The sequence below is a fragment of the Stigmatopora nigra genome, chromosome 13, assembly GCF_051989575.1.
Source record: "Stigmatopora nigra isolate UIUO_SnigA chromosome 13, RoL_Snig_1.1, whole genome shotgun sequence".
In the NCBI taxonomy this organism is placed as follows: Eukaryota; Metazoa; Chordata; class Actinopteri; order Syngnathiformes; family Syngnathidae; genus Stigmatopora; species Stigmatopora nigra.
Genome location: NC_135520.1, coordinates 3,772,527 through 3,799,975, shown reverse-complemented (window position 1 = coordinate 3,799,975; position 27,449 = coordinate 3,772,527). Strand labels below are relative to the sequence as shown.

Sequence of the window (27,449 nt, the reverse complement as noted above, 5' to 3'; positions counted from 1 at the left end):
TGTGACATTCATTACGCCGATTAGTTGTACTTGTTACAAGTACATATTTGTGCCACAACAATTTTAGGGTTAGGCCAGTGTTTTCTCAACAACTTTAGAAAGGTCACGGGAATGTGCTCCAGCACCCCCCGCAACCCTTGTGAGAATGAGCAGTACGGAAATTAAATGAATGGAGGAAATGATCGAGGGATGAATAGTTGCTAGGCAGAACTAAGACAGAAGGGGGCAGTAATGTTTCAGTGTGTTGCCTGGCGACCAACTTAAATACTCCAGGCATGACACAGAAACGAAAAAAAAAACGATATAAAATAAATGAATAATAATAATAGTATATGTCATTCAAAATTGAACATTTAATTATGTTTCCACGGCATGTGAGTTAAAATATCAAAACAAATGCGTAATCGTATTTGTCCCGATGGCGCTCTGTATTGACGTCATATCCAAAGAAAACATGGCAGCCTACTTGGCAAGGAAACTGACTGGTATGCAACCTAACATTTTGACTTTTATCGCGTTTTTTTGCAATAATTTTGCCAAAATTTACCAGGGATATTGAATCTTGGCGTCATGTAGTGCTTATTGATTCAATACTGCTATTCTTGCATGGAAAACAGTTTGCTAGCCGCCGCAACGCGATTCTTCTCGTGTTGACATATTGTCCTTCGGCTCGGACAGGGTTGCTGAAGTCGCCGCTACCCTTCACTCTGTATGGCCGGACGGCAAATATTGCTCGGCTTTCGGGCTTCTTCCGTGCTGTTCATCCCTTCAGTGTCCCGACGGCCCGATGCACACAGTCTTATCTACCTGCTACAGCCTGTCGACTACCCGGATTCAGTCTGCTCCAACGGTAACAACTCATTTTATCCACATTTTCTGTATGCCAGTTTTGGACTAAGGCTAGATTAATGGACCACGGGCAAAATATACGCCGTAATACAGTTATAACCTGCACGAAATAATAATAGTAATGACCATAGTACCATCAAACTAACAATCATGATAGTGCTGTGTGAGGGCCATTAATATCATGATATCCATATGTCTTTATGTATTACATTTCATTTTTTTTTCATCTCATCTCATTTTCTGAACCGCTTTATCCTCATTAGGGCCGCGGGGGGTGCTGGAGCACCCTGAAACAGACAACCATGCACACTCACTTTTTTTTCAGCACCAATAGCCTTCCTATCTCCATTTGCCCTCTTCTGGGCTGTGGTTGGGGGTTAATATAGTCCTCAGTATGAAGAAAAATCAGTAAATGTCGCTAACTTTTATGAATTTTGGGGTAAGTGAAGCAGAGTTGGAGGAAAAACACAGCTGAGTTTGGGTGCACTAATGTAAAATGTAATGATAAGGTGCTTCACAAAGGTCTGGTGTGTATGAAATATGTTTGTTCTCATTTTTTAGGGTGTCTGCTTTGATTCCCCCTTTGAGCCAGCAGCCCAACAGAAGTCTCACATACTACAGTATTAAGTTGGGAAAGAGAAAGTCAGTCAAGTCAGTCACCGAACGGTTCATGCGGCTCCATTGCGGTCTATGGATTCGACGCAAGGTACCGCTTTATTTCTCCTTTTGCTTGAAAAGGGTATTCATCTCCTACCTCCTTTGCCCCCCTATACAGGCTGGATACAAGAAGAAACTTTGGAAGAAGAAGCCAGCGAGGCGAAGGCGACTAAGGGAACATGTTTTTTGTAACAAAACACAGAGTAAATTGTTAGATAAAATGACAACTCGGTTTTGGAAAAGGAGGAACTGGTATGTGGATGATCCGTACTTGAAGTACCATGATAGAGTCAACCTCAAGGTTTAATTTACACTTTGGAATCTTGTCTTTTTTCTGTAACTAGTCCACAAAGAAATAATGAGGTCAGTTACATAAAACATTTGCTTCATGTTTATTTTTCCAACAATAAACCAGTTCACATTACTGTTGCTACTTGTACATGTAGCACACACATCAATTTGAAGTCATGTTATTCTGGCCTGCCAGAACAAAAACGTGAAATAAACCCTGCAAAGTGGAAGCATTTGAATAATCACCTTTGGATTCACACATGAATTCACTTAGGAATTTTTTTTGAGGCAAGGCAGGGGAGACATTTTTGTCCTGTGGCATCCATTTATAAAATCTTACTTAGCATTGACACAACAAAGTTTATGAACAGACATAATGAAATACTCAAAAATGTTTATTATTGTACATTTGTTTCTTTTAATTTCCACTCAAATTGAGGGTAGGGCCCAATTTTTGAAGTAACGTGTTTTCTGAACACAAATTTCGATCTCTTATCAGGAAATTCATGAATAGTGATACTATTAAAACTGAAACACATGTATACTATTATATATTAAAAGAATGTGAATGGCAGGTGTATCTACAAGTAGTGAATGGTGTGTAAACAAGACTATTGTACCTGAGAAGCTATTGTTTCAGCATAAAAGAGGACAAGAACATTACTACTGTGCAAATAAACAAACTGACTGATATTTAAATGTTGCCAAGGCTCAGTAACATGAAGAAAAAACACTGAGGGATATCAGGGAAAACCCAGTAATACTGAATTATATCCCAAATAACCCCTCATAAAGCATGAAAGTGTACATCTACAATACTGTCCATGTTAATGTTGGGAATCTGCAAAATATTCCTTAAGAATTCCACAGTAGAGATGCTTAGGAAGTAGTAGAGGTCAGTGGTTTTGAATAAAAATACAACCAAACCCACTGAAGTATTTTGATTTGCATTATACAGCCTTTTAAATGCTAACCAATAAAAGGTTGTAAATATAACTTTGATGACTAAATAAAATAAGAAATACGACTACAGCACAAGTGCATCTCAATAAATGATCATTTCATACAAACACTTTTTCCAATTATGGATTTATTTAACAGAAAAAAATTGCTAAGAGTCAATACGTGCTATTTTACTATAGTAGTTACTTGGATTGTACGGACATTATTAAGTAAAAGTCAGTCATTTTGTGGACTGGATAAGCATGCCAAGGCCTTTATGTGGGAAAAATATCCCAAGAATGTCTGTTAACAGCATTTTCAAAAATCCACACCGTCTCCAATCAATGAAATCTGTACTTGATGTTAGTTTGTTACCACTATTTTGATCTAAATAGAATCAGATGTAATCTTGCAAACTGAATTACTTGACAAAATATCTTTGAACTGAACTGAAATAACTCCCACAATATTCCAATTTATTGAGATGCACTTGTACCTGACTTGAGGGGGGGGGGGGGGGGGGATTAAGTGCAGTGATTGTGATTTATCACATAGTGCAAAATGACATAAACACAATGGTTAGAAATACTCCAGTTGGACTCACCAGTATTTGGACAGTCCATGTCTTTGTTTTCCAAAGACCTTTGGAGGCACTCTGCATTTTCCAGCTGCAATTCCGAACTGATAAATGCCATATTTTTGGGGTGGAAATCCCTCAACTTGAAGCTAAAAAACTGCCAAAATGTTAAAACACCTCAATTGCATCATGACTAATCTTTTCATCTACTTGTGTTGCGCTAACTGTCCCTTTAAGGCTTTAAGAAGTCCATCATTCAGCTGAAGCTGCTTGACTTTTCATATTTTTTTGTGTGTTTTTGTTTGTTTTGGATTTGCATCAGTCCCACATTTTCTCACCACACAGCAGCAGCCATGCATTTTGACCATGGCAACTAATTGTTTACGAGGAAAGCCGCAGTACATTCTAGAAAACGACAACTAATAATCCATGGCTAGACACACATGCGAGTGTCCAGTCACAGCTTGACAGATAAAGAAAAAAAATAAAGAAAAAATACACGCTATACATGTAATAACGCCTAGCAGGTCTGATCAGCATGGATCTAACACTTTGCTGCAACATCAAAACTTTCCTAAAGACAGCCTGTCACACAGGTCACTTTGGTAATACCAAATTCCAAAGCAATGCTGCTCTAGTCACACGTAAGGTTCGTTTTTGTCACCCTAAAAAAAAATTGACGTGTTGCAGCAAGCTGGATGGAGGCAGTCGGAGGGAGGAGGCGTCCTTGTCCGAGGCCCACGCGGTCACATGGCTTCAGTGCTGGAACACACAGCGCTCCTGGATCTCGTGAGAGGCTTTAAGACTCTAAGAGGTGGCTACAGGGAAGAGAGGAAAAGATTATCCACATGATCACTTTGTTGAAGAAAACGCTTGCTTTTTTAGGAGTTATTTTGGCTCGCAGCTCCGAGCTCATTCCCGCCAACGTTGAGGGGAGTGCAAATAACCGCCCTGTGTTGATAGAAGCACATTTGGCCACATGAATGATCCTTATTTCATTTTAAGTGAACAGGCACATCAAGTACTTTAAGTCAACCCTTTGGAAAAAAGTCCGATTTCGTGCATGAAAGGGTTAAGACACTTCACTTCAAAATGTTCCCTGTTATTATTTATTCCAGGTCATTCTGAGACCAACGTTACGGCCTTTAACTCACTCGCCAGAATGATATTTCCCCACATCTCCCAGTTCAAACAAATTGGACAGCCATTGCCGTCACTATCAGCGAATGAGTTAAACACCACCTTTCCAAATTTCAGTCACACAGTGAACAACACCACCCAATTCTCCACCAGAGGAGTGATTGTTAATATATGCAGGGACACTAAAAACGTGAGGCTGGGTGGGTAAAGGCGCACCGCCATGTTAAAGGCAGGCAGCAGTGACCAGGCAGAACAAGGTACCTCGGGAGCTTTTCTTTTCACCAGGCTGTGCTCAGAAGAGTTTGGAGCCCCCCACGCGCCCTCGGAAGAAGGCGTGGAGGGTGGGGAGGGATCGGGTGTCAGCGACTCCTCCGCCTCTCTTTGGTCTAATGCCAACACCTCAAAGTCAGTCATGTCAAAATCTATAAAGGGGGTGGGTGGGATGGTGAGTCATGAATTTTTGCCTTCAATTTTCAAGAAACTGACTGACTAAGACCAGTCATTTAGCCATTAGGGGTAAAAGTTGAGATTCTATACCAGATCTGCAGTGGGTGCAGGTTTTTCTAGGATTCTAGAATTATTTTTTTTACATAAATGAATTCTTGGTTCTCCAAAGTTTGGCCTTGAAAGAGTATGGTGTACGTATATGACATTGAGCTCAAGGAGTGAACCCACTTCTGACATTTAGCGACCGACTAAGAATAGCCTGTGGAAGTAACTTTTTAATTGGCAGCGAATCCCAAGAAACACACCTGTCATCATAAATGAAGTTTCGAAAAAGCACAGTCAATCAAAAGACTACCTATAACCTTCCGAGTTGTATTTTCAATTTATGAACTGACACTTTAGTACGTTAAAACCCAACTGGTTTGAACCCAGCATGCCGTATGCCTCATTAGATAGCTTTCATAGTTATTATGTTTTCAATGTAACTATTTGCTGCATATTGTAAATTATTTTCATATTTGCTAAAACAACCAACAGACAATAACAACCCGCAAGTGAAGAAAATGCAAAGCACTTTGCTGATGTAAAACGGCCCAAAATGACAGGAAGCAACATTCTACAAGTCATCGTTCACTTACAGTACAAAATTATGTTATCCTCCAACACATGACTAGCGCATGAAAAAAATAAAACAATGTTATCAAGGAAAAATAAGAGTGCTCATATGATATAACATAAGTAATAAATCCCTCCAGCTATAGTGCATGTGAGCATTATCACAGGACGACGCACTGACCCGTTTAAAACAGGAAGGTGACCTAGGGAGACCGGTCCGAGGATGGGGGTGGGCTTTCAAGATAGGCACGCACAAAAGGGTAAACAATTTCTAAACCCACCCAAGCAACTGACATGATAAGCAGCAGACACATCATTCTGCTCATTCTTGTATTTCACATGACCAATAAGCAATAAAAAAAAAACGTCAAAATACAACGCAGCACATATTTACTCACATAGGGCGTACTTAAAAGTCTAAAATTTACTCCAAAATGGACGAGATGCCAAATCTGTCTGGGTACATTGCTTGCTGATGCGCTATATTTATATAGTGAAAAGGCGTCATGCTTAAAGCATGACAATATTAGCAGTCGACGGTGACGTTTTTTGTCTACTACCATTTGACCAAGACGATACAAATGGTTAAAAATGAGATCGGTTTTACAAAAACGGACTTTAAAAAATCCTGTACAAAAGTTTTTATACGGTGTTGACAATTTGAAGTAATCAAAAAACGTATAAATATATAAGAAAAACGTATAAGTTGACATGTATGCATTGATGTGATATCACGAGCCCTCCCCACCGCTTCGTATTTCCCTGACTATTCATTCCGGTTCAGCAGCTCACCTTTATTGTAGCTCTCAGACTTGCTTCGCATCATGGTGCGGGCTCGATGCTGAGCCGCCGCTTCCGCTCTGGTGGCCTGCGTGTGACCGTCTGTGTCCGACTCGTACGCCGCTAGATCCTGCATGCTGAAACTCCTCAACCTGTCTGTCAGAACTCCTTGGCCCTAACACATAATGGATAAAAAGTAAAGCTTAATTAATATAAGGAAGGTCATGAGTCATTCATGCTTTTCTGCCTAACTCCTTGACTACTAAAATATGTTTTGTTCAATGGCTTTCTGAACTAAGAACTGACAAAATGATTAGATTCCTTCTTTCATCTTACAAAATAGCTCTTTTACAGTTTTTTGTTTACTTATGAGCAGTTGAACATCAAAAACAACATTGTTTATACATTTTTGGGCAGTGATTGAGTGAACTTGTTTATGCAAGCATGCTTTCACACGGTTTAAAGTTGAACACTGCAACAAAACTTACAGGAAAAGTCACCCCCCGTGACCCTAATGAGGATAAAGTGGTTCAGAAAATGAGATGATTGGTAAAAAAAAAAAAAAATAGTGTTGACTATATTGTAGATGCATTTAGATATTGAATCATTTTTTTGAAGTATTGTATATCAGTGCTACAAAAAAGTTCCCTACTATCTTTCATGATATCATTTTAATGTGCTACATAGAGCCAATCAGAAGGCAAGCCTGTCTGTGGATCCACCTCTCGTCTAGTGGTTAAGCACAATATCCTGACTTCAACTCTCCAAAAAAAATGACCAGAGTCAGCATTACCTTTGTTGCAGCCATGACTGCAGCGGTGGCGGCCACATTAAGCCCCTTTCTCCCATAATGCACCAGGGTGTCGTAGCTTTTGTCTTTTGCTTGATGGATGTAGTCGTCAATATCCTGGGGCAAGCAGCGAAACAAAAACAAGTCTATTTGCGTGTAACTGCTTGATTGAGTCACATCTGATTTTGCTCAACACGTAGAGAAAAAGGACACTTTGCAACACAACAAGAGTGAATTAGCACAAAGATGTGTTTGTTCCCTGGATAGCCAAGAACTTCAAATGTTGTTAAGGGAGAAGAGAATTAATGGAACAATTTAGGTCAAGGATAGTGGCTGTTTTTCCCCTTTTGTTTTTCTTAAGACTACACCGTAACGGAAAAAAAAAACAAAAGGTCAAAGTTCACCTTTTCTTTGGAGGAAAGAGTGGGGTGAACGAATTTCCTGTAAAGCACACTGGAGCCTTTAGTGTACGGCGACAATAACCACACCACAAAGGCTATCTTGAGTTCATAGTAGAAAGGAACCCTGGAATGAATGTCATGACACACACATACAGTCAGTCAAGTGCTTCCTCACAATCACTTTCAATTGTTTTCATGGAACAACGGCTTTATTTTTGACACTTGGAAGAACATTACACCAAACTATAAACGTGACATTGTGACATGTTCACGTGGAAATGTCAACGTAAAGTTATAAGAACCTACTTACCAGCAAAGAAACATATCTGTAAATACTTCTACAGATGTGAATAGGGCAAATATGATCCAGTACATCATCCATTTCACCTAAACAAATAAATAAAAAACAAGAGATTACAGGTACTGAAATTTGCAATAACAAACCCAATAGAAATATATATCTAGTGGTCATTTTAAAATATATTAACAAATTAAAACAAAAATATGCATATTTAAACTGTGACTAAAGTAAGTATGAGGTAGTGGTGTAATACACATAAACATACTCACATATTCTTTGACATCTTTTGACTTGACGGCTTTATATGATGAGTAAGCAGGATATAGCGTACCAAAAACCAGTCTAGAAGAAAACAATATCAATACAAAAAATATAATAAATCAATCAATATTAACTAATTTACTGACAGTGAAGGTATTGTGAAACATTCCAAGTATGTGTTAACAAGATTAGTATTATTAAAAACGCCCTTCATTCGATTGGGTGCCATTGACGGCGCTAGACGTCCAATCTATTTTGACTGGGAAGGTTGTCCATTTACCTCCTCTTGGTCAAATTGGATTCTATCGCCGTCCATGGCAATGAAAGATGAGCATTCACAAATAATTTAAATGAATATATAAGAGTTAAGTGCAGTTGGATAGGACGTCTATCACGGTCAATGGCAGCCAAAGTGTGGACATTTTTCTACATGAATCTACTATACATACTTGATAAGGGTATGTATTAAATCTGCAAAAGTCAACATTGTAGTTAATATTTGTCCTACTACTCTACATACAAGGAAGATAAATTGAAAAAAAATAGAATTACTATTATTAATATACACGTTGAAACCTTAAACTTTGACTCAATTCACGCACGTCTTTATTTCATGATGATGTCACCATTTATAACGCTTATTATAAAGCTCCAATGAGAAATAAGACTTGGCTACGCCAGGTTGTTGTTTGCGGCTGCTGGTGGTGGTGGTGCTGGGGGGGTCAAAGTTAGCCTGCGACCCGGCTAAGGTGCATCATGGCCCGGCCAACAGCTGAGGAAGAACCCGGTCAAGTTACTTCTGGCCCATATCTCCCCAAACACAAATAGATACACTTGTCGGAGATCACCATTTTGCTAAGTGTACACACACACTTAACGTTTTATATTTTGGACTCGGCCATTGTGAATTTAGACCGGTAAATTTAATTAGCGATTTTATTTACATTCTGTTACATGCAATGACGCCGAAACGTACGCACTGGTAATAATGGGTAGTATTCCGATGAATGTATTCTTTTCGTGACTTGAATAACATGACTGGCTGTATGTAACCCGAGAAGGGTGACCCATCCCTTTTTGTGTTTTTCAAAACCTCAACACATTATTATTATTGAGTTACCGCCCTGTCACATATGACTCGCTTATTTTGTTTTGTCACGATACAAAAAAAGAAAAAAACGAAATGATAAACACTGTCAGTCAGCTATTTAGAAGCCTGTTGAAAATAAACATAACCACCTCCAGCATTCCAGCATTGGTTCATACCATGCATGGTATTATTGCATGCATTTAAATGGTTACATTTTTTTGATAGACACATAAATAAATAATATATTATCTCTAGCGCCTGCTCAGGCAGCGCCTTGCCCAAAACGCCAAAATCGATTTAGAAGATAATAATCGTCACGCTCACATGGTAATTTGTTGAAAATGATTAATGACTTACACCACCACTCTGGAGATGATCCAGGAAACCATTGCGCCGGAGAGGCGACCAAACGCGCTGTCTTCTGCCGAAGAGGAGTCACCTCCTCCCGGATCCGATGATGACAGGCGAGGGGAGTCGAGCGCTCGGCACGGGCACGAGCGCGCTCAGCACGGGCACGCACACGGGCACGAGCGCGCGCAGCACGGACACGAGCGCGCTCGGCACGCGCCCAGCGATGTCGTGCAATGTTACATTTTCCCACCAGGGGCACTGTTTCACCGCACAACAAGCATCATTTTCCCCCAGTGGTACTAAATACTGTCTCGTTTTAGTATTCAACATCATCACCACGAGTTAGTTATTAGTTACTCTGTTAGTAGATGGCGAATTAGTTGTACGGAAATGACAGCAGGCGCAAACATTGCGACGTCAGAAACACGTCACGAGAAAGAGCATAGGACTGGAGCCAGGGAGAGGAAATGAGCAACAACCGTTATTTCGGGTGACATTGAGCGATCACGGCGCAAACATCTTTAAAGGACTGTAGCCACTCATTAAGGTGAGCTTTAAACTCCCACACACACGCTTTTTGATGTTTTTTATTTGTTACACCCCCGACAGTAGCGTCAAATTAGCACTAGCTTCAGCACAACGATGGCTTGTTCCATGCAAACACTTCCACAATCTCCCTCCAATTCACCCACAATACACGACTTTAATTCATTAGTGTATTATATGTAAATTGGGGTGATTTTTTAATGAATGAATAGATATGAGGGGGGAAACTGGCGTTTTCTGTGGTGCAAGATTTTCAATATGTCATTTGGTTGACGGAATGCGGAAGTATCGTGGTTGGGACCTCACAGCTGATTTATTGACGAATTGGCGTCACGTCAATGTGTCAATGACACAAGATGTGATCACAGACTGTGTCACTATGCTGGCGTGCGTGGCAACATTGACAAGTTCATGGGTTATTCGATGACATGATGGGCCACGTTTACGTTTCATACCCAACAATGTTCGGCCATGGGTCCCGCACAGGTCAAGACGTCATCTAACAGAACACCGTTTTCCACTCGCGTCTGTTTGTTTACGCTCAGATCTGCAACAGACTGGAGGGGGACCAAAATAGGGATTGCAAGATGTAGATTGGTTTCAAGAGCAACCTGGAACACTACAGGTGAGTCAATTCAATCCTATATGCTTATTTTTATATGAATTAATATTGAAATAAGTTAGGGGCTGAGCAATGGTTAGAATTTTTATCGCGTTTAATTGCATTCTGTGTTTTTTGGGTTCAACCCAATGGATAAAATAAAATGAGTTCAGAATAAGTTAAGTTATTAATTGTTCATAAATATATTTTGCCATGGATAATCCAGTTGTTCATTCAATGTTAATAAAGTTTTTAAAAATGATTGGATGTCTTCTAGTGATAAACTAATGAGAACATTTTTGGCCCAAAGAACAAATTACATTTATTTTTTGTAACTTTGGGTTGCCACTGACACCACTAAATACATCCTTGGACATGTATTGGTCCATTTATAGATAGAACACCTATTGTGAATTTTGCACTTCAAACCCTATGCTTTGACAAAACAAAACACTAAAACATTAAATGTAAAAAAAAAAAGGTCAATTAGTTCACATGTAAAGCTAATGATATTCTGCATTTTATGTTCATTCCTAAAGTTCCATCCCGGTATCTGTAAGATATGACTCGTTAATATGGTGTTTTGATTTAATCTGTAAACAATAATGTTTCTTTCAGGCTATGAATTCCACTGAGCATGGGGACGCTTCAGATGGAAAAATGCTTGAAAAAGGTATGTCTCTGTTCAAAACATGGATTTGGAATCAACCATATGTGTTGGTGGGAAGTTATTACATGACGAACAATTACCATTTAATAAGAACTCATCAGTGGGGGAGTCGCCAATCTGTACTCACTCAGCCATGATGTGATGACACTAATGTTAGTTTAACACAAGTTAAGAGAAGACCCTTCGTCACCTATTACCTATCCGAAAAATCTATTTTGTTTTGTTATTTATCAAAGCAGGGTTCTTTCCGCTTTTGTACATATGAAGTTATCTTTCTCTTTTAAAGAGACATAATCATCTGTGTCTGTTGTCAGAACACAAGCATGGTAAAAAAGAGCAGCCTGAGGACTTCTGTGAAGAACCCAGAAGCCATGGAGACTCTCCTGGGTATACTGAGTCTGGGAAACGCTCTTCTTCAGAAATGGAACTAGATTCGAAGCAGTCTTTGAGTGGCAAGAGAGTCAGAGTCACAGGAGAGGTGAATTTAATACGGCTCATTAAATATTATAGGATACACAATTCAAAATACTGCATTTTTTTTAGCAAAATACATGTATACAACAATCCCAGACAATGTGTGCCTTCAAATTATAGTCAATTGGTCCCAATCACTCTTAAAGGTGATTTCTAAAGAAAATAAAGAACATTGAATGGAATAATTCAATGTATCATTGTTGTTCGCATATAAGCCGTACCCTTTGAGTTACAAATACGGCTTACATTCGAGAAAATATGGTACCTATTGTCTCATTTGCTTGATCTAGATGAGGGAGCAATTGGTAGACGAAGGCAGAAGACACGAGCCTCTGTGTCTCAGGACCAATGAGGATTTAAGGGACAACCTCCCCAACAAATCCAGGTTGTTTTCATATAGAAAGCCTCTCTTTAGCATCTCCCACCGAATCTTAGAGAAGAAGAACACGGCCAGTCTAGATCATCAGCAAACAGGTCAAAGTCCTGGAAACGCTATCAACTCCACCAGTTTCTCTTCCACTCACCCGGGCCTCCCCCAGGAAAATGACTCATCAGAGGCTTACCCAAATATGGACGACACCAGCCAAACGTGGTCCAAAGACTCAAACATCTACCCTCTGATTGAAAAGATGTTTTTCATTCTCAATAGCCTTAGCTCCAGCATGACTCAGCTACACAGTAAAGTGGACCTGTTAAGTCTGGAAGTCATGCGGATAAAGAAGCAAATCAAACCGGCACAGACAGTGACAGAGTTCCAACCTCCTCCGGAATATCTGCTAACGAGCGAGGAACTGAATCCTCTCATGGAGCAGACATCCAGCGCCGGAGAACTGGGCTGTCGCTTGCTGGTTCATCTTTTCCCCCAATTGTTCAAAACCAGGGAGTGCTCCCATGAGTGTTTGGCAGGTATGAGGTCGTTGGAATCTTTACACTTGCAGCTAATCCGCAACTACGTGGAAGCGTGTTATCCCTCGGTCAAAGACAACAGTGTGTGGAAGGGAGAGTGCCTACCACAGATCAATGACTTTTTCAATCGCTTCTGGACCCAGAGAGACATGGAGAGCGCTCGGCTGCTCAGGAAACAGACCCCGATGGGAGATAAGCTAAGAACAGAGAATTCTCCGGCCTATCGCTTGATAAACGAGCAGGGGCGGGAGGAGATTCTCTCGCAGGACAACCCTCAGTGCGGATTGGTCGGAATATTCAACGATCACAACGCTACAGAGGAGCTGGATGAGCTGTCCTCCCCCGAAGACCTGGTCGTTTTCCTTATTCATCGACTCTTCCCTGAGATTTACGAAGAGGGGAACAGAGTCCCCGAGGGTTGCTTCAACAACGTGGGTCAACTGATTCTAGACTCCGACAGGATGGACGTCATCAAGAAGTACATGGAAACTAATTATCCAGACGTGCCCGAGGAGAGTTGGCTCCAAGTGTGCGTTCAGCACATGGAGGACGCGCTGGACGGTCCTCACAGCAACGGTAACGCCAGCGAAAGTGAAAACCTCAACGATGAAAACTACGAGCCGGCCAACGAGATGTCCGAGGACGTTTCCGCACTTAAGTTGCCGGAGACGTGCGACCACGAGAGGCCTTCTCGTAAGTCCAAAAAGTCACTGCTATCGCCGATCGATTTTGACAATCTAGAGATCCCTAAACCAAACTTTGCCGTCCCCCGCGAGTTCCTGTTATCCAAGGAGCAATTGAAGTATAACTATGAATGTAGCTTGTCCATTGGGAACTTTGCCTCGCGTCTCCTGGTCCTGATGTTCCCTGAGCTCTTCACCCAAGAGAACGCCAGGAAGCTGTACAACTGCAGCGGTTCTCTTGGTAAGAAGCAGTTAGATCCCGTGCGTGTGAACCTGATCCGCCATTACGTACAGCTGGTCTACCCGCGGGCTAGGAATGACCGTGTGTGGATGCTGGAGTTTGTGGGCAAACTCGATGAGAGGTGCCGGAGACGCGATACGGAGCAGAGAAAATCCTACCTGCAGCACCGGAAAGCATACGCTCACGACTCTGAGCAGGACTTTTTCCTCAAGCAGATCCACCCGGATTTCGCCAGGGAGGATTCCGACATTCCCGCCTTACCCCCTGAGAAAAGCACTAAAGACTTTTGCAAAATTCCCATGGAGGAACTGATGGTTTCCAAGCCTGACTTCCCGGTCCCGCCCGCTTACCTCCTTTCGGACACGGAGGTGCGTGAAATAGTCCAGCAGAGTCTCTCAGTGGGGAACTTTGCGGCTCGACTCTTGGTGCGCCTTTTCCCCGAGCTCTTCACGCAGGAGAACCTACGTCTGCAGTACAACCACTCGGGAGCTTGCAACAAGAAGCAGCTGGACCCGGTGCGCCTGAGACTGATCCGTCACTACGTGGAAACGGTGTATCCCGTGGAGAAGATGGAGGAAGTGTGGCACTACGAGTGCGTGCCAAGCATCGACGAACGCTGTCGGCGCCCTAATCGGAAGAAGTGTGACATTCTGAAGAAGGCCAAAAGGTCAAATTCGGTCCTGTAGTGCCAGCTCTATCCAGTCATTTTTTTTTGCACAGCATATAAGCTTAACTTTTACAAACCTGTCCTATTTAGGATGAAGCCAAGCCGTTATGTGTTTCTTCTGTACTATACTGGTCCAGCTTAATAGCTTAGCTAAAAGCTCCAGCCAGATGTATGACTTGTGCAATTATCATTGGATCAACTTTTAAAAAGCCCATAACTGTCAGTTTAATCTAACACATTTTGTAGCCTTCAACAATACTAACAAGAGCAGTAAGTAGCATAGTTTTATATTTTGAGCTTACATTGTGTCACTTGATGTAAAAATGCTAATATTAAGCCTTGTTATAGAGGTTTATACTATCAAATGATAATGGTGGAGCACTTATTTCTAATAAAATTTGGGACTGGTTGAACAGATTCTTCTCTTTTGTGACTGTTTGTAAGTATTTATTTATTACAACAGCAGTTGTAATTTTTTTCAAGAACATTAATAATATCGCATTATAACAATTTTTAACTATCCTGTGCAAGCCTAATAAAAACATTGTTAAAAGTGACAATCAATTTAACCAAATTAATTAGGTTCACTACAATTAAGTCAATGTAAATTAGCTTGTGATTTTCTACTGACATTGCACAATACTACTCCCTGGTGGTCAAGTTTTAGCAAGCCTGACAATAGCTTTGTTTTATGTTAACATTGAAAGGTCAAGGATCTAAAAAATATTTAATATTACAGATTAAACGTGAGCCAACAAAAATAGCTGCGACTTAGTATACTGGTCATTTATTTTGAGTCATCAAACAAGGTCCATTTAAGTGCGTATTTATTACACAGCAGGCAAGTTTAAGTTGTGGCATATTTCATGCTTAGAATCTCAAGTTCATCCTCCCAGTTTGTCTCAGGACATCTTTTGTAGACGTATCCCAGTAGATGGTATTTGTAAAGCAAATCTTGTCCTTCAAGTACCTCAATGACAATTACAATGTTCATATAGACTTCAAAACTTAAAGGCCTCATCCTTGGGTAGCGTTAAAACCTTCCAGCGTCTTATAGAAACTTTGTATTTTTCAGCATTATTGGATTCACCCAAAACCTGTTTCAGGACAACTCTCATTAATGTAACCGTGTTGGTATCTTGGTTCTCCGACACCACCAGGTCCAACGTGTCCCCGACTCTCACCTAAGTCCGGATAAGTGACAAGATAAGTGCGAGACAAGTTATGTTAACGGCTGCAAACCAAACTCACCGTTTTACTTTTCTTGATAAGCTTTTGTCCATTTAGTCTCAGCTTGTGGCTGTAGAAACTGTCCTCAATTTTGCTGGGAGGGAGAAAGAAAAAAATAACAATGTATGGCTTGCTATATTGCAACCAAAATCTTTTTTTTCCCTTATCTAAGATGGCAATAAATAATAAAAACAAAAATCAAGTACTTGCGTGCCATGTCCAACCCAGCTCTTAAAATGACATCATAACGGAAGGACTGCACATATTTCTCCATGTCTTTATAGTCTTTTGGTATGTTTTGGTCCTCTTCCATCTCATCCTCAGAATCGCTGCTTTCAGGGTCTTTTTCCTCATCTTCCTCATGCACTGGCTTGGCGGCACCTTTCTTCTTGTTGCTTCTGAACCTCAACTGATGGACTGACCACCTCCTCACAGCATCTTTGCTGCAGAGCGCCGGCCTGTGGCAGCCTAGCGCGGGATAAGCCGAGCAGCCCCATAGTTGGCGTGTATGGATGGTTCTGGGACACCATTCAGTCTGTATTGGTCCGTAGCCGGCTGCCAGTAGATGTCGCGGGTTCAGCCTTCCTAACTGCCTCATGGTAAGAGCTTGTACCATCAAACTATGCATGTTGGAGCGCCACTCTTTCACTGCAAAACAAGGTTCATGTACCATTTATTTATTAGAGTATAACGCACACACGTGAATAACGCGCAGCCATAATTTGTGACTAAAAATTAGTATCACATTTGTTTTTCTGTTTTTCAAGGATTGCACCCGATACTGGTAACTTATATCAGGGGCAGTCTATGGCTCAGGAGCCATATGTGGCTCGTTTGATGGATTAATATGGCTCTCTTGCCAGACATCTGATTCAATTATTGACAATTTAACAGTATACATATCAACAGTGAAATAATGTAGCACTTTTTGGGGTGATTTTGATTCTTCTTAGTGAAGATTCGTTTCCTCTTTTAAGACGAAAGTGACATTCATCAGGCTGAAACCGACGTGAAGGGAACTCTTAACTCGTTTACGGGAGATGTTGGCAACAGATCTACTTAAAAAACGTATTTTAATGTATAGCTAAAGTCTAGAACGAACCCGATCTTTACAAATACACGTGGGAAAGAGTAACTTACCAAGAAAATAACCTCGCATAGCTTGTTATGGTACAGCAACGTCTTCGACGGTTTGTGCCATCTAGCTGCCTTCTAGTAATGCTGACACCTATTGTCTGGGAGGGTGTATTACGTTTTGTAATGTGTAAATATTACTTTTTTTGTACATTTGGATACGCATTCATTTCGTCTGTAATACTGCACACAATATATATGAAACATATAAACATGAGGTGGTAAAGATCATTTATTGCCGATATTCTTTTTCAGCATGAGATGCATTATTTTTAATACAGTCTTTTGCACTATCAAGACAACAATAATGTAACTTTTTACAAGCAATACCCATCTATTACCACATACCAACTTGAGTAGTTATTATGTATTATTTCAATTAATTTACATTAACATTCCGTCTCAGTACAATTCATTGTCTATTGGGATTTCAAGAGCATAATACTGGATCAACAAATTATTACTGTAAATATTATTCGCTAAACCGTATTTACCTGTTACATCTTTAAAAAAAACAATCACAGCAATATTATAAAATGGCTAGGATATGTCAACAGTCAAACTCTTCTGGGAATGTTGTGACAGTTGCATGAAATGTTCTGCTACTTTAATTACATATTTGACATAATATTTAATGTACGCTGGTGGCTCACATTCACTTTTGCATCATGAACACACAGTTAGGATACAATGTTCATTTTGTGGACATGATTTGGTGTCTTGATGATATTTTGAAGATGAATTCATGTTTTGTAAAATGTAAACATCTGACTGCAAAATTCATGTTGAACACAATAGAGTTGACAGGTCATTTTTGGACTCTGGCAACTCACAACTCCCGCCTACCGATGATGTAATTTTGGTGCCCTATCGGTACCGAGACTAGCATCGGTATCGGTGCAATGTTATCTATTTATACCAAGTAAATATTGCTTTGCTGGTTCACACATTAAGGATTTGACAGGCATTTGTTTGTTGGTCTCACATGCAGCCCAGTATTTGTATGCTACAAATATTCTTGATTTGTTTCAGGGATTCAACGCGGTCATAGGGAAGTCTCCACACAAGAGCCATTTCTGTGAAAAGACCTGTGGTTATGACAGTTTTCACTGCAGTGGACGATTAGCACCGGGTAGCACAGTGCGTCATCATAGTCTGGAGGTTCTTCTTCATCTGTCACAATGCGCTCTGACAGACAATGTGTGTTTTCGCTGGGACTGTCTTGGTCGTCTAAACTCCCGCTCCTCCAAAAGCAGCTCCTCTGCGATCCATATCGTCGCGCTAAGGAGAACCGACTACTGCTGAAGGGAATCCGGGAGCTAGCCCCCGTACAGATGCTGAGGGCGCTCCTGGAGAAGACCGAGGAGCAGCTAAAGGCCCTATGGCAGCGTTCGCAATTCTGACGAATCCCACCGAAGCTATTAGGGCGCTGGGCTAGGTCCATAAGGCCTGCCTCGGAGTAACTGGGCACCAGTTGCTGATTGGAGCGAATATGCCACTCGAGTTCCGTGCTATCTATGGTGTTGACGCGAGGGATACGTCGCCAATACGGCCGGTCCTCGCACGGCGTGACCGGAATGTAATCGTGGCCAAAGAGTTTCTCCACGCGATAGTGGACGTAAGCAGTTCGGTACTCGGCAAACACTCGTAGAGGCCACGAGAAGGTTAGAAAAGAAGCCACCCAGAAGACGTAACGGGAAAGGTACCAGGGGTGACGATCCGGGTCGGACAGAGCCATGATATACTCTTTCAGCTCAATATTTTTCAGATGCATGCCCTCTCTAGCCTCCATGTAGTCATCCAGTCCTTCATTGTCAGTGAAAAACCTTGCTCGCTGTGTCAGGTAGGAATTCTCCGACTCCACGTTAGCGAAGCTAAAACACTTAGTGAAACGCATTTTGGTCAAAGCCGACTTCTCCAGGCTGAGCAGCTGTTTGGAGACATCCTTGACCCCACAGTGCCCGTAGTCGAATTCCGCCTCGGCTACGTGAGTGTTGACTCGCTCGTGGTAAACCTGGGTACTGGTATACGCGTCTCCGTTCCGGTAGCGCGTGACTTGCCGGGTCCGACGCACGTAGTGATAGCTGATGGCCTTCCACCAGATGCAAGGTCTGGCTTGCTGCATTCTCTGAATCCTCTCGTAAACACCCTCCACGTCGGCTTTGTGCTGTAGTTCGTTTTGCACGTGACAGTGCCAGCATTCCACCAGATAGACCAAGTAGAGCATCCCCAGGAGAGCCACGGGAATATATATGTAGCCATCGGAGCAGGGACTTTCATGGTACATCATTGATTTCCCTTTGAATGCACTGTCAAAGTTCAAACGGGTCACTTCGGTGACATGACACCACACCATGGCTCCTATGCAGCTGTACATGAGAATGGAGAGGAGGAGGCATTTCCAGAAGTTCTCTCGACACAGGGTCTTACTCAGAGATTGCTTGAGAGGTTTTTGCTGCAAAGATAAAAAGATGAAGAAGATAATAATAATAATAATAATCGAGGGATTACTGCATCTGAAAAGTTTATAGAGAAGAAAAACTAATATAAACATGAAAAAAGGGTAAGTCTGAATTGGACATTACTTCACTGGTCACTATAGCGCAATGTCTACCTTCGAGGGGTTAAATAATAGCACAGAAAGGGTTTTAAAAGTCCAGATAGTGTTAAATAGACACAAAAAACCAACACACTGCCCCTACATCACAGTTATTCACCTAATACGGCAAATCTTGGAACCTATTAACCGCGATAGACAAGGTATTACTGTACATTGCTTATTTATGAAGCCCTTAATGTGCAAAAAAACATGTTTCCATGCGCACAGCCCAAGAGATTTGATGCTTGGCCCCCTTAGAGACCATAACAACGCCACTGTGTGTGTAGCAAAGCAACAAAAAACATACCATAAATCTACTTTAAACAGCAAGTGCCTACTTTTATGTCATCTATTGGTTCTTGGGCATAAATATTTTTACAGCTAATTAGTAAAACCAATTGTGTTACATGTCATCACCTTATTTCCTTTTCACATTCACTCCAAATATTCCATACTAACAATCGAAAGCTCTTTTTCCTCCAAATGGACCCCTGCGGTGTTAAAGGTATGATTTATATTCCCCTGATTGGGACAAAAAGAAGGTATACTACTACCTCTTCTCTCGTTTCTTCTTCAAAAACGGCGGTCGTGGTGGTCGCGGTGCTGCTTTCACTGGCAGTCACAGCCGATGCCGGAGGAGACATGACACCGATAACCGAATTGATGATAATAACGGGGCGTGAGTTCTAGCGCGTTAATGCAGATTGCTCATAAACAACAGCAATTCTCAAGACGCATCTTGGAAGTGACGACGTCAGGATGAATACGAGTCCGAATCCCACCTCGCTGTGCCCCCCTTGACGGTGTGCCGCAGTAACAGGACTGCACATCGACGTTCACAAATATTGGCAGCGAGTAATAGCCGCATTTCCGGAGCGCGGATTCTTTTAGTGAACAGCGTCGTTTTTGACGTGAGGGTCGCTCTCCATGGTGCTGAAGAAGGCACGCAGGAGACAGGTGGTAGCATCGCGAGGCTGTTGCATAAATCCAATAACAATGGCTTTAACCTATTGGTGCCTGAATTTGCCTTTAACTCTTTCAGTGCCATTAACGATGCGAGATGTCCAATCATGTAGCGTCCATTCATCCTTCTGTTAGGAATTGAAAATAGTTTATCACTAGTTTATCCCCATTTGGACTGGGGAATATGGATGCATATGAACGTTAGCCCTCCAACTCCAAATGGATTGGACATATATTGTTGTCAAAAGCAGTCGCAGAGTGAGCAAATATAGAAAACAGGCGTGGTGAACATGCGGCTCCCGAGCCGCATGTGGCTCTTTGCTTCTTATCATATTTTGTATGCATATACTGTAGCTCTTTCACCTGCTTCATGTTTTTCTTATATTTATTCTCTCTTAAAACACATTGCATATATTCAATAAAATCAGATTGATTAAAAGTGAGTTTCTTTGTTTTCTTTTAAATGTTTTTTTTTTACTCCTGAAGAATCTAATCTTTCTCCCATGGTCTCCTCTTCTGAAGGCGAATGGGTCCCTTAAAAAAAGAAAATATACAGATTAGAGCCAAATAAATACATAGTACAAAGAACCATATGTTTTTCATGATTGGTCCCGTGATTATGGTGTTACGAATGAGATCGCAAATTCCAAATAATCACAATAATAATATACAAATTCGACTTACCGAATACATTTTGGAGAGGTTGTTGAAAAGCACCTGACCTGCGTTCACTTTGTTCTTCACCCCTCGAATTGTTCCATTTTTGCTGCAGATATTGAGCCGTGTGTTGCTGAAGAGCGTCTCCCTCTTGGCACTAGCATACAAAAGCAGGTCATCGGGTTCACCGCCGTTCTCCTCAAGTGAAGATTCCACCACCAGCCCTTTAAGGTGACTGTTAGCCTCACTAGGAGGGGACGAGACCCTCTGCTTTGTCTCCGGACCGCGGCCAATGTCCAAGTCTATGGGGTCAGGCACCGAGCCAGACCACCTCGTCTCATCCTTGAACACTTCAGCCAACACGCGACCACTGTTGGCAGATGCGACTCTAAACCTGACTGTCCTCACAGTCTCCTGTTTCACTTTGGAGCACTCCATGGAAACACAATAATGCCTCACATTTCACACTCTGGTCAACAACAAACATCTTTTTTTAGCCTTAACTAATCATTGTGGAATTATCAAAGCAAAACATCCCGACGCAAAATGAACTGAAAATACTCCGCGTCCAAAAACAAGACACCAAAACTGATGAATAATGAAAGAGTCTTTGCCGTGGCAACGGCTAAAATGGGAAAACAGGAAAACTGATATCAGCATGTTGAATAAGAGAGCTGTATAGCTTTCAAGGTGCAGATATCTGTGTCTTGTTTTCAGAAGACACACAAGCAAAGGTGCGAGAAATAGGCAGTGACTAAGAGTTATCCCCCAGTTGGAAATACTACCAATGACCTTTTAGGCTATTTGTGAGGGCTGGAGACATGACATTCTAGAATAGAAAAGATGTTTAGAATCGGGGATGGGCAGTATTTACAATTAATGATATCAAATATGTATATATCTATTCTCTAGTTTGTATTTTGAACAGGAAATTAAATGCTATTGGTAATTTGGATGTATTATATTGGTGTATATAAAGGGAATTGATACCATTTTTGGTACTGCATAGGTAAAAAAAAACTATCTTAGGTACCTATAGGTAACCATTTTTTTATCAACCCGGTATTGCCTGGATTTGACCTGTTATTTCACTCCTGTACTAAAGATGGCAGTGTCGTGTATATTGACTTTGAGCAAAAGGGGAGTAAGAGATTCACGTGGGCCAGCCAGCGTGAGTGACAACGGTGTCAACATGGGCAAAAGAAGGCACAGTAAACAACTTTTTACCGGTCTTTCCAAAAAACAAAAGAAACACTTGAAAGAGTTTGGAGAGGAGCACCCATTTCACGATGTGTAAGTTGTCACGGAAACGTCTAAAACTCTCACATTGGCAGATTCGTAGCCAACTAGCTAAATTCAAGCATAACTGTTGGTTTCTTCTAGCATTTCGATAGAATCTGCCCATCTTATAGCTACAGCAATAATGCAAAATAATAGAATGCTAAAAAATGTATATAGCTTCAATGTAGGAAGTTTTGCAATTCTCGGGGTGGCCCGGTTAGTGGATTGGGCGCGGGGCCTCGCAGTTTTGGGGTCTAGGGTTCGATCCTCGCTGGGTTTTCTCCGGGTACTCTGTTTTCCTCCCACATTCCATAATCAAGCTTGATAGGCTGGCAGAACACTCTAAATTGATTGTGAGAGTGAATGGTTGCCTGTTTCCTTGTGCCCTGCCTGGTGTCCATAGTTAGATGGGATAGGCTCCAGCACCCCCTGTGAACCTTTGGAATGTTTTGTTGCTTTTCTCATTGTAACTCCCTGATTTGTTCTCTTTGCAGAGTCAATGACAAATCAGAAAGGACACAAATAGTGGAAATGGTAAGTCATCATCTTTTTTTTTTACATGGAAGGAATCATTTTAAATTGAAAAAAATGGTTGTCTATTGCTGTCAATAATTTTTCAATATCAGTTTTCCTTCTACTAATTACCACATCCCATATTCTGTTAACTAAACCGGCAGTAAATGAGTTAAGTTAATAATACTTTTTGAATAAATGTCCACTGTAGTGACCACAGTCCAACAGAGTCCTCCAGAATCAGTTTTTATATTTAAAAAAACAACTAAAAGTCAATTTTATTAAGGCAACAATTACAATTTTGTTCACTGACAACTATAATTTACACCAACATTTCTTCCGGAATTCTTTGTCTATGACTTGATATTTTTGGGACAGAACATGAAATTTAAAATAACACACTTATTTTATCCAAGCCTCAGAGTCCAAAACAGCCTGATGTTGAGCTGGGCGATTTGGAGGAGGAGGAGCCAGAGCAGAAAACAGCCTATCAAAAACTTCTTTCGACGCTCAGTCAACACAACCATGATCACCAAAGTGAAGAAGACAGCACTGATGATGATGATGATGATGATGATGAAGAGGAGGAGCTTGTTGACGAAGGCACGTTTATAGCAGTAATGTTTCAAACTAGATGTAAACATCCCAAATCATTTTCAGGGGATCCAATTTGAGTTTTTTTTTAGATATATTTATTGATTTTGCAGTATTAATGTTTATGACCTATCTATTTATGTCTAAAATGATCTTGCTTCTGACCGTAAATATGATCTTTACAATCATTATAAGGAAAATTGTTATTGTAGATAAAAGTGATGATGGAGATGCGGGCGATGAAGATGCCAGCGATGAAGAAGAGGAGGAGGAAGAGGAGAAGGAGCAAGAGCAAGTATCTGGAGATAGTGGTGTTGTGCTTAGTCAACCCAAGGAAGCCGAGGAGCCGGAACTAGGAGGTGAAGAATTTATTGACAAAAAGTATGAGACCCAATTCTGCCTGGATACCAACTTGAGTGACGAAAAAGGGCAAGAAGATCCCGTCGTCCTTGCATATCAGGAAAAAGGTGAGGAGCCGCAATTTAACATGTCTGGAAGTTTCACAAGATAAACGTATGTACATATACCTTCTACTTTCAGATATCTTTTTCCAGCATTTGGGCACGGAGCTTAGTGACGATGACGTGCAAAAGATAACATCGGGCAGCAAATCAAAGGCTCAAATTACGGTATATTTCAGTTTATTTATCCTGTACAAGGTGCTATTCAAAAATTGTATCAATCTACATGTTAATTTTTTTCTTTCTGCTGAAATCAGTGGCCGAAATTTGGTTCACTTGTTTGCACACAACCTTTGGAGAGATTTGGACAAGTTCAGTCCCACAATGACACCGACCTCCCAACTTTCCACAAACTCTTGGAAGGCAGTTCCAAGAAACTAAACAATTGTGGGAACTCTAAGAATGAAACCACCTCACTCCAGTTGGAGCTTTTGGCTCTCCTGGGAACGTACAAAGATTTCTACTACTCCGAAACCAACCAGGTGAAGGTGGGCCCGCAGGTTCGAAGCGCTTACTGTCTCCACGTTCTCAACCACGTGCTGAAAGCTAACTCCTGGGTGCTAGCGCACAATGCTCAGCTCAGGGAGAACCATCAGAACCAGAAGTCTGGAGAAAAGGTGCTAGACGAACCAAGAGACCAAGGTCTGACACGACCCAAGGTCAGTTATAATTACAACTTGTGAAGCTGCATTGACTCTAGTGTTATGACTAAAAAAAACCCTACACACCACGATACTGTGCTGATCCTGTATATTTTGAAACAATTCATAGATATATATTTTAAATTCTTTTAATTCTAAATTACTGCATGCTAAATTAAACGTAAAGTCACTCCTATCAAATTTTGGTCGGATGTTGGCTACCATTGGTGGCATGAGATGTCCAAGCCATTTGAAATGGGAGAATTATACGAAGAACCAATTGCAGTCATGTGAAAGTGGCAAATTTCAATATTGTATTTAGAATCGTTCATAGATGAGTGGTAGGTAATGTTGTAACTGGAAAAAAAAAAAACATTTTAAGGAAAAATGTGTTTATGTTACATTTCATTTTGGCTGTCAACCTGAGCTTTTGATGTTGTACAACGGCAGGTTCTGATTCTCGTGCCGTTTCGGAGCGTAGCACTAGATATCGTCCAAACTTTCACCAGCTTAATGGAGAGCAACGGCAAGAAGGTGGTAGTCAACAACAAGAAACGTTTCAAAGGAGAGTTTGGTCAAGAATCGGACGACAAAGCGGCCTTTCTGCGTCGACCTGAGGACTACCGTGCCATTTTCTCTGGAAACATCGATGATCATTTCAGGATCGGTGCTGCAAAACAAAATGATATACATCAGTTGACCCTTTTTTTTAAAATAGAATTGATGCTAACTTTGTGCCATTTGTCTTCAGGTATCTCCATCATCAGGAGCAACATACGCCTCTACTCCCCCTTTTACTCATCGGACATCATCATTGCCTCGCCACTGGGCCTTCGCACAGTACTGGGAGCTGAAGGAGAGTTTAATAGGGACTTTGACTTCCAGTCTTCTATCGAGATGCTAGTAGTCGACCAGGCGGATGTATTACTCATGCAGAACTGGGAACATGTTTTGGTAGGAATCATCTGTCTCCATTTCACTGTTTAGTATTGCCACGTTTTTTTAACATGAAGATCCACACGCCAATCATTGATAACCGATTCCAAACTCTTGGTGTGTGGTATTGGCCAACCACAGTTTTTCCTACCATGTCTGATCACTTCTTCTCCCTCACTACCAGCATGTGATAAAACACATGAACCTGCAGCCACTGGATTCGCACGGAGTGGACTTTTCCCGGGTTCGAATGTGGAATCTCAACAACTGGGCCAGACATTACCGACAAACACTGGTATTCAGTTCTATCCAGGACCCTCAGATCAACAACATCCTCAACAAACAGTGTTCCAACTACCGCGGACAGGTACTTACCTTTCAGAGACTACTTTTGTTGGACAGCGCAAAGATAGAAACATTTATTATTCTCCCAAAAATCTCAAATAGCCGAGCTTATCTCTTCCTATTGAAAATTTCCTATTTTTGTTCATTCAATTATGATTGCCTCATTGATACTTTGGTTTCATAACCATAGTGTGTTTTCTCCCCTCACAGATTTCAGTTAAGAATATTCCAAGAACAGGGTCTATATGCCAGGTGCTTGTCCAACTGCCTCATGTCTTCCAATTGTTCTCTTCTGATAGCTGCCTGAATCACGATGCACGGTAAGATGATCCAAAATATGACGTCAATTCATTGGTTGGCATTGACAGCGATTGACGTCCAATCCGTTTAAAGAGGGAGAGATGGCGCAAGCATTAATTCACTGCCAACCTCCTAGTACAGAAATAAAGTTCTAATCTAATGTAGTAGTTTGGGAAGTTTCACTTTGATTTTCACATGGCAAAAAAATATTTCATAAAAGTATCAAATCAAAATTTAGGGCAAAACTGTTTGTTGTTGGTAACTTGTATTGCCATTTTTCCTCTAACTTTGTCTTTCCAAATGTCTAAATCAAACGTATTATTTTTATGATTACTTCCTCTAGGTTTCAGTTTTTTGTTGATAAAGTGCTGCCTCAGTATAAAGACTCAGTCATGTCACACACGCTGATCTACATTCCCTCATACTTCGACTATGTGCGCTTGCGCAACTACATGAAGAAAGAAGACATGAACTATACAAGCGTGTGCGAGTATTCCAGCAAGTCGGAGGTGTCTCGTGCAAGGCACTATTTCTTGGAAGGCGATAAACAGTTCATGCTATTCACAGAACGATTCCACTTTTACAAGAGGTGAGTGTGTGTTGTAAAATTTAGTGCAAACATTTGAATAATGATGATGATGATGCTGATGATGATGATGATAATAATAATAATCGGACATAGGCTTTGTCATCATCATTGACCTAACTTGTCACTCTTCTCTGTTCAGGTACATGATCAGAGGAATTCAGAATCTGATCTTTTACGGCCTTCCGTCCTACCCGCACTTCTACAGTGAGCTGTGTAACATGCTCACGGCAGGGGACCAGGGGGAGGAGGCCAGTTGGACGTGCACGGCCTTGTACTGCCGCTTTGATGCCCAAAAACTGGCTGCCATTACTGGTGCCCAGCGGGCTGGACAGATGCTTCACTCCAACAAGGACCTCCATCTCTTTGTCACAGGAGGGGAAGATAAAAGTGGACATTGAAATGGCAATACACCATTGATCATATGCAAGGTATAATGATTGTTGACAGTGTGTTATCAGTCACTCAAGTCTATAAACATTGAAAATCATGACTTTTTTGTGGAATTGGTGATATTTTTGTGAGATGAGGCCAGTTTTCATTCACAGGTGTTCCCGAAATAATCAAATCAATCATTTACTGCTTTTATTAGTATTTAGAGTTTTGCTATACAACACATAATTCCTCTTAGTCTTATTATACATACTGTATTTATTGTTCAAACGTTTTGTTTTTTAACCCTAACCCAAAAACTTTAATGAAATAAAAAAAAAACATTATTTACATTATCTGATTCTTTTCCTTTTAGAATTTTCCATTCTCGCATTTTACAATTCAACTTTCTATTTATTTCATTCTTACTTTAATGTATTCTTGCATTGAACAATCAAATTGGATTGGACGTGTATTAACGTCAGTGAATGTGTTAAATGTAAATCCAGCACTCGAGGGGTTAATTATTAACTCCAGCTCTCAGAGTTCTCAGTTCA

The 27,449-nt window shown here is 41.0% G+C and overlaps 7 protein-coding genes across 8 annotated transcripts; 3 read left to right on the top strand and 4 right to left on the bottom strand.

Annotated features, from left to right (window-relative positions):
• The first annotated feature begins 418 nt into the window (after positions 1-418).
• On the top strand, positions 419-2,027 carry mrpl35 (mitochondrial ribosomal protein L35). The gene is made up of 4 exons (XM_077731569.1): positions 419-485; positions 679-850; positions 1,411-1,555; positions 1,625-2,027. The coding sequence occupies exons 1-4, from the start codon at positions 419-421 to the stop codon at positions 1,811-1,813; spliced, it is 573 nt and encodes a 190-aa protein (XP_077587695.1). The 3' UTR covers positions 1,814-2,027.
• On the bottom strand, positions 1,880-9,662 carry reep1 (receptor accessory protein 1). Its single transcript, XM_077731568.1, has 8 exons — positions 9,499-9,662; positions 8,060-8,132; positions 7,800-7,876; positions 7,493-7,613; positions 7,092-7,205; positions 6,311-6,473; positions 4,718-4,878; positions 1,880-4,134 (listed from the first exon to the last, which is right to left on the bottom strand). The coding sequence occupies exons 1-8, from the start codon at positions 9,528-9,530 to the stop codon at positions 4,063-4,065; spliced, it is 813 nt and encodes a 270-aa protein (XP_077587694.1). The 5' UTR covers positions 9,531-9,662; the 3' UTR covers positions 1,880-4,062.
• A 102-nt stretch (positions 9,663-9,764) lies between these two features.
• Positions 9,765-14,695, top strand: bend3 (BEN domain containing 3). Of its 2 annotated transcripts, none has more exons than XM_077731687.1 (5): positions 9,765-10,039; positions 10,584-10,663; positions 11,258-11,312; positions 11,596-11,787; positions 12,074-14,695. In XM_077731687.1, the coding sequence occupies exons 3-5, from the start codon at positions 11,277-11,279 to the stop codon at positions 14,297-14,299; spliced, it is 2,454 nt and encodes an 817-aa protein (XP_077587813.1). In that variant the 5' UTR covers positions 9,765-10,039; positions 10,584-10,663; positions 11,258-11,276; the 3' UTR covers positions 14,300-14,695. The 2 variants fall into 2 exon arrangements, with proteins under 2 accessions (XP_077587813.1, XP_077587814.1); XM_077731688.1 differs by having other exon boundaries at positions 9,766-10,039; positions 11,624-11,787.
• Positions 14,696-15,051: 356 nt separating this feature from the next.
• On the bottom strand, positions 15,052-16,739 carry mtres1 (mitochondrial transcription rescue factor 1). Its single transcript, XM_077731689.1, has 4 exons — positions 16,651-16,739; positions 15,717-16,158; positions 15,532-15,604; positions 15,052-15,464 (listed from the first exon to the last, which is right to left on the bottom strand). The coding sequence occupies exons 1-4, from the start codon at positions 16,667-16,669 to the stop codon at positions 15,282-15,284; spliced, it is 717 nt and encodes a 238-aa protein (XP_077587815.1). The 5' UTR covers positions 16,670-16,739; the 3' UTR covers positions 15,052-15,281.
• A 119-nt stretch (positions 16,740-16,858) lies between these two features.
• On the bottom strand, positions 16,859-20,233 carry tmem151bb (transmembrane protein 151Bb). The gene is made up of 2 exons (XM_077732066.1): positions 19,798-20,233; positions 16,859-19,099 (listed from the first exon to the last, which is right to left on the bottom strand). Exons 1-2 carry the CDS (start codon positions 19,885-19,887, stop codon positions 17,690-17,692), a joined length of 1,500 nt encoding a protein of 499 aa, XP_077588192.1. The 5' UTR covers positions 19,888-20,233; the 3' UTR covers positions 16,859-17,689.
• A 424-nt stretch (positions 20,234-20,657) lies between these two features.
• Positions 20,658-21,492, bottom strand: grxcr1b (glutaredoxin and cysteine rich domain containing 1 b). Its single transcript, XM_077731905.1, has 2 exons — positions 20,891-21,492; positions 20,658-20,740 (listed from the first exon to the last, which is right to left on the bottom strand). Exons 1-2 carry the CDS (start codon positions 21,299-21,301, stop codon positions 20,696-20,698), a joined length of 456 nt encoding a protein of 151 aa, XP_077588031.1. The 5' UTR covers positions 21,302-21,492; the 3' UTR covers positions 20,658-20,695.
• A 504-nt stretch (positions 21,493-21,996) lies between these two features.
• Positions 21,997-27,239, top strand: utp25 (UTP25 small subunit processor component). Its single transcript, XM_077731941.1, has 12 exons — positions 21,997-22,156; positions 22,639-22,678; positions 23,074-23,260; positions 23,464-23,718; positions 23,792-23,880; positions 23,970-24,371; positions 24,804-25,020; positions 25,105-25,307; positions 25,474-25,656; positions 25,845-25,954; positions 26,278-26,523; positions 26,663-27,239. Exons 1-12 carry the CDS (start codon positions 22,056-22,058, stop codon positions 26,919-26,921), a joined length of 2,292 nt encoding a protein of 763 aa, XP_077588067.1. The 5' UTR covers positions 21,997-22,055; the 3' UTR covers positions 26,922-27,239.
• Positions 27,240-27,449: the final 210 nt, after the last annotated feature.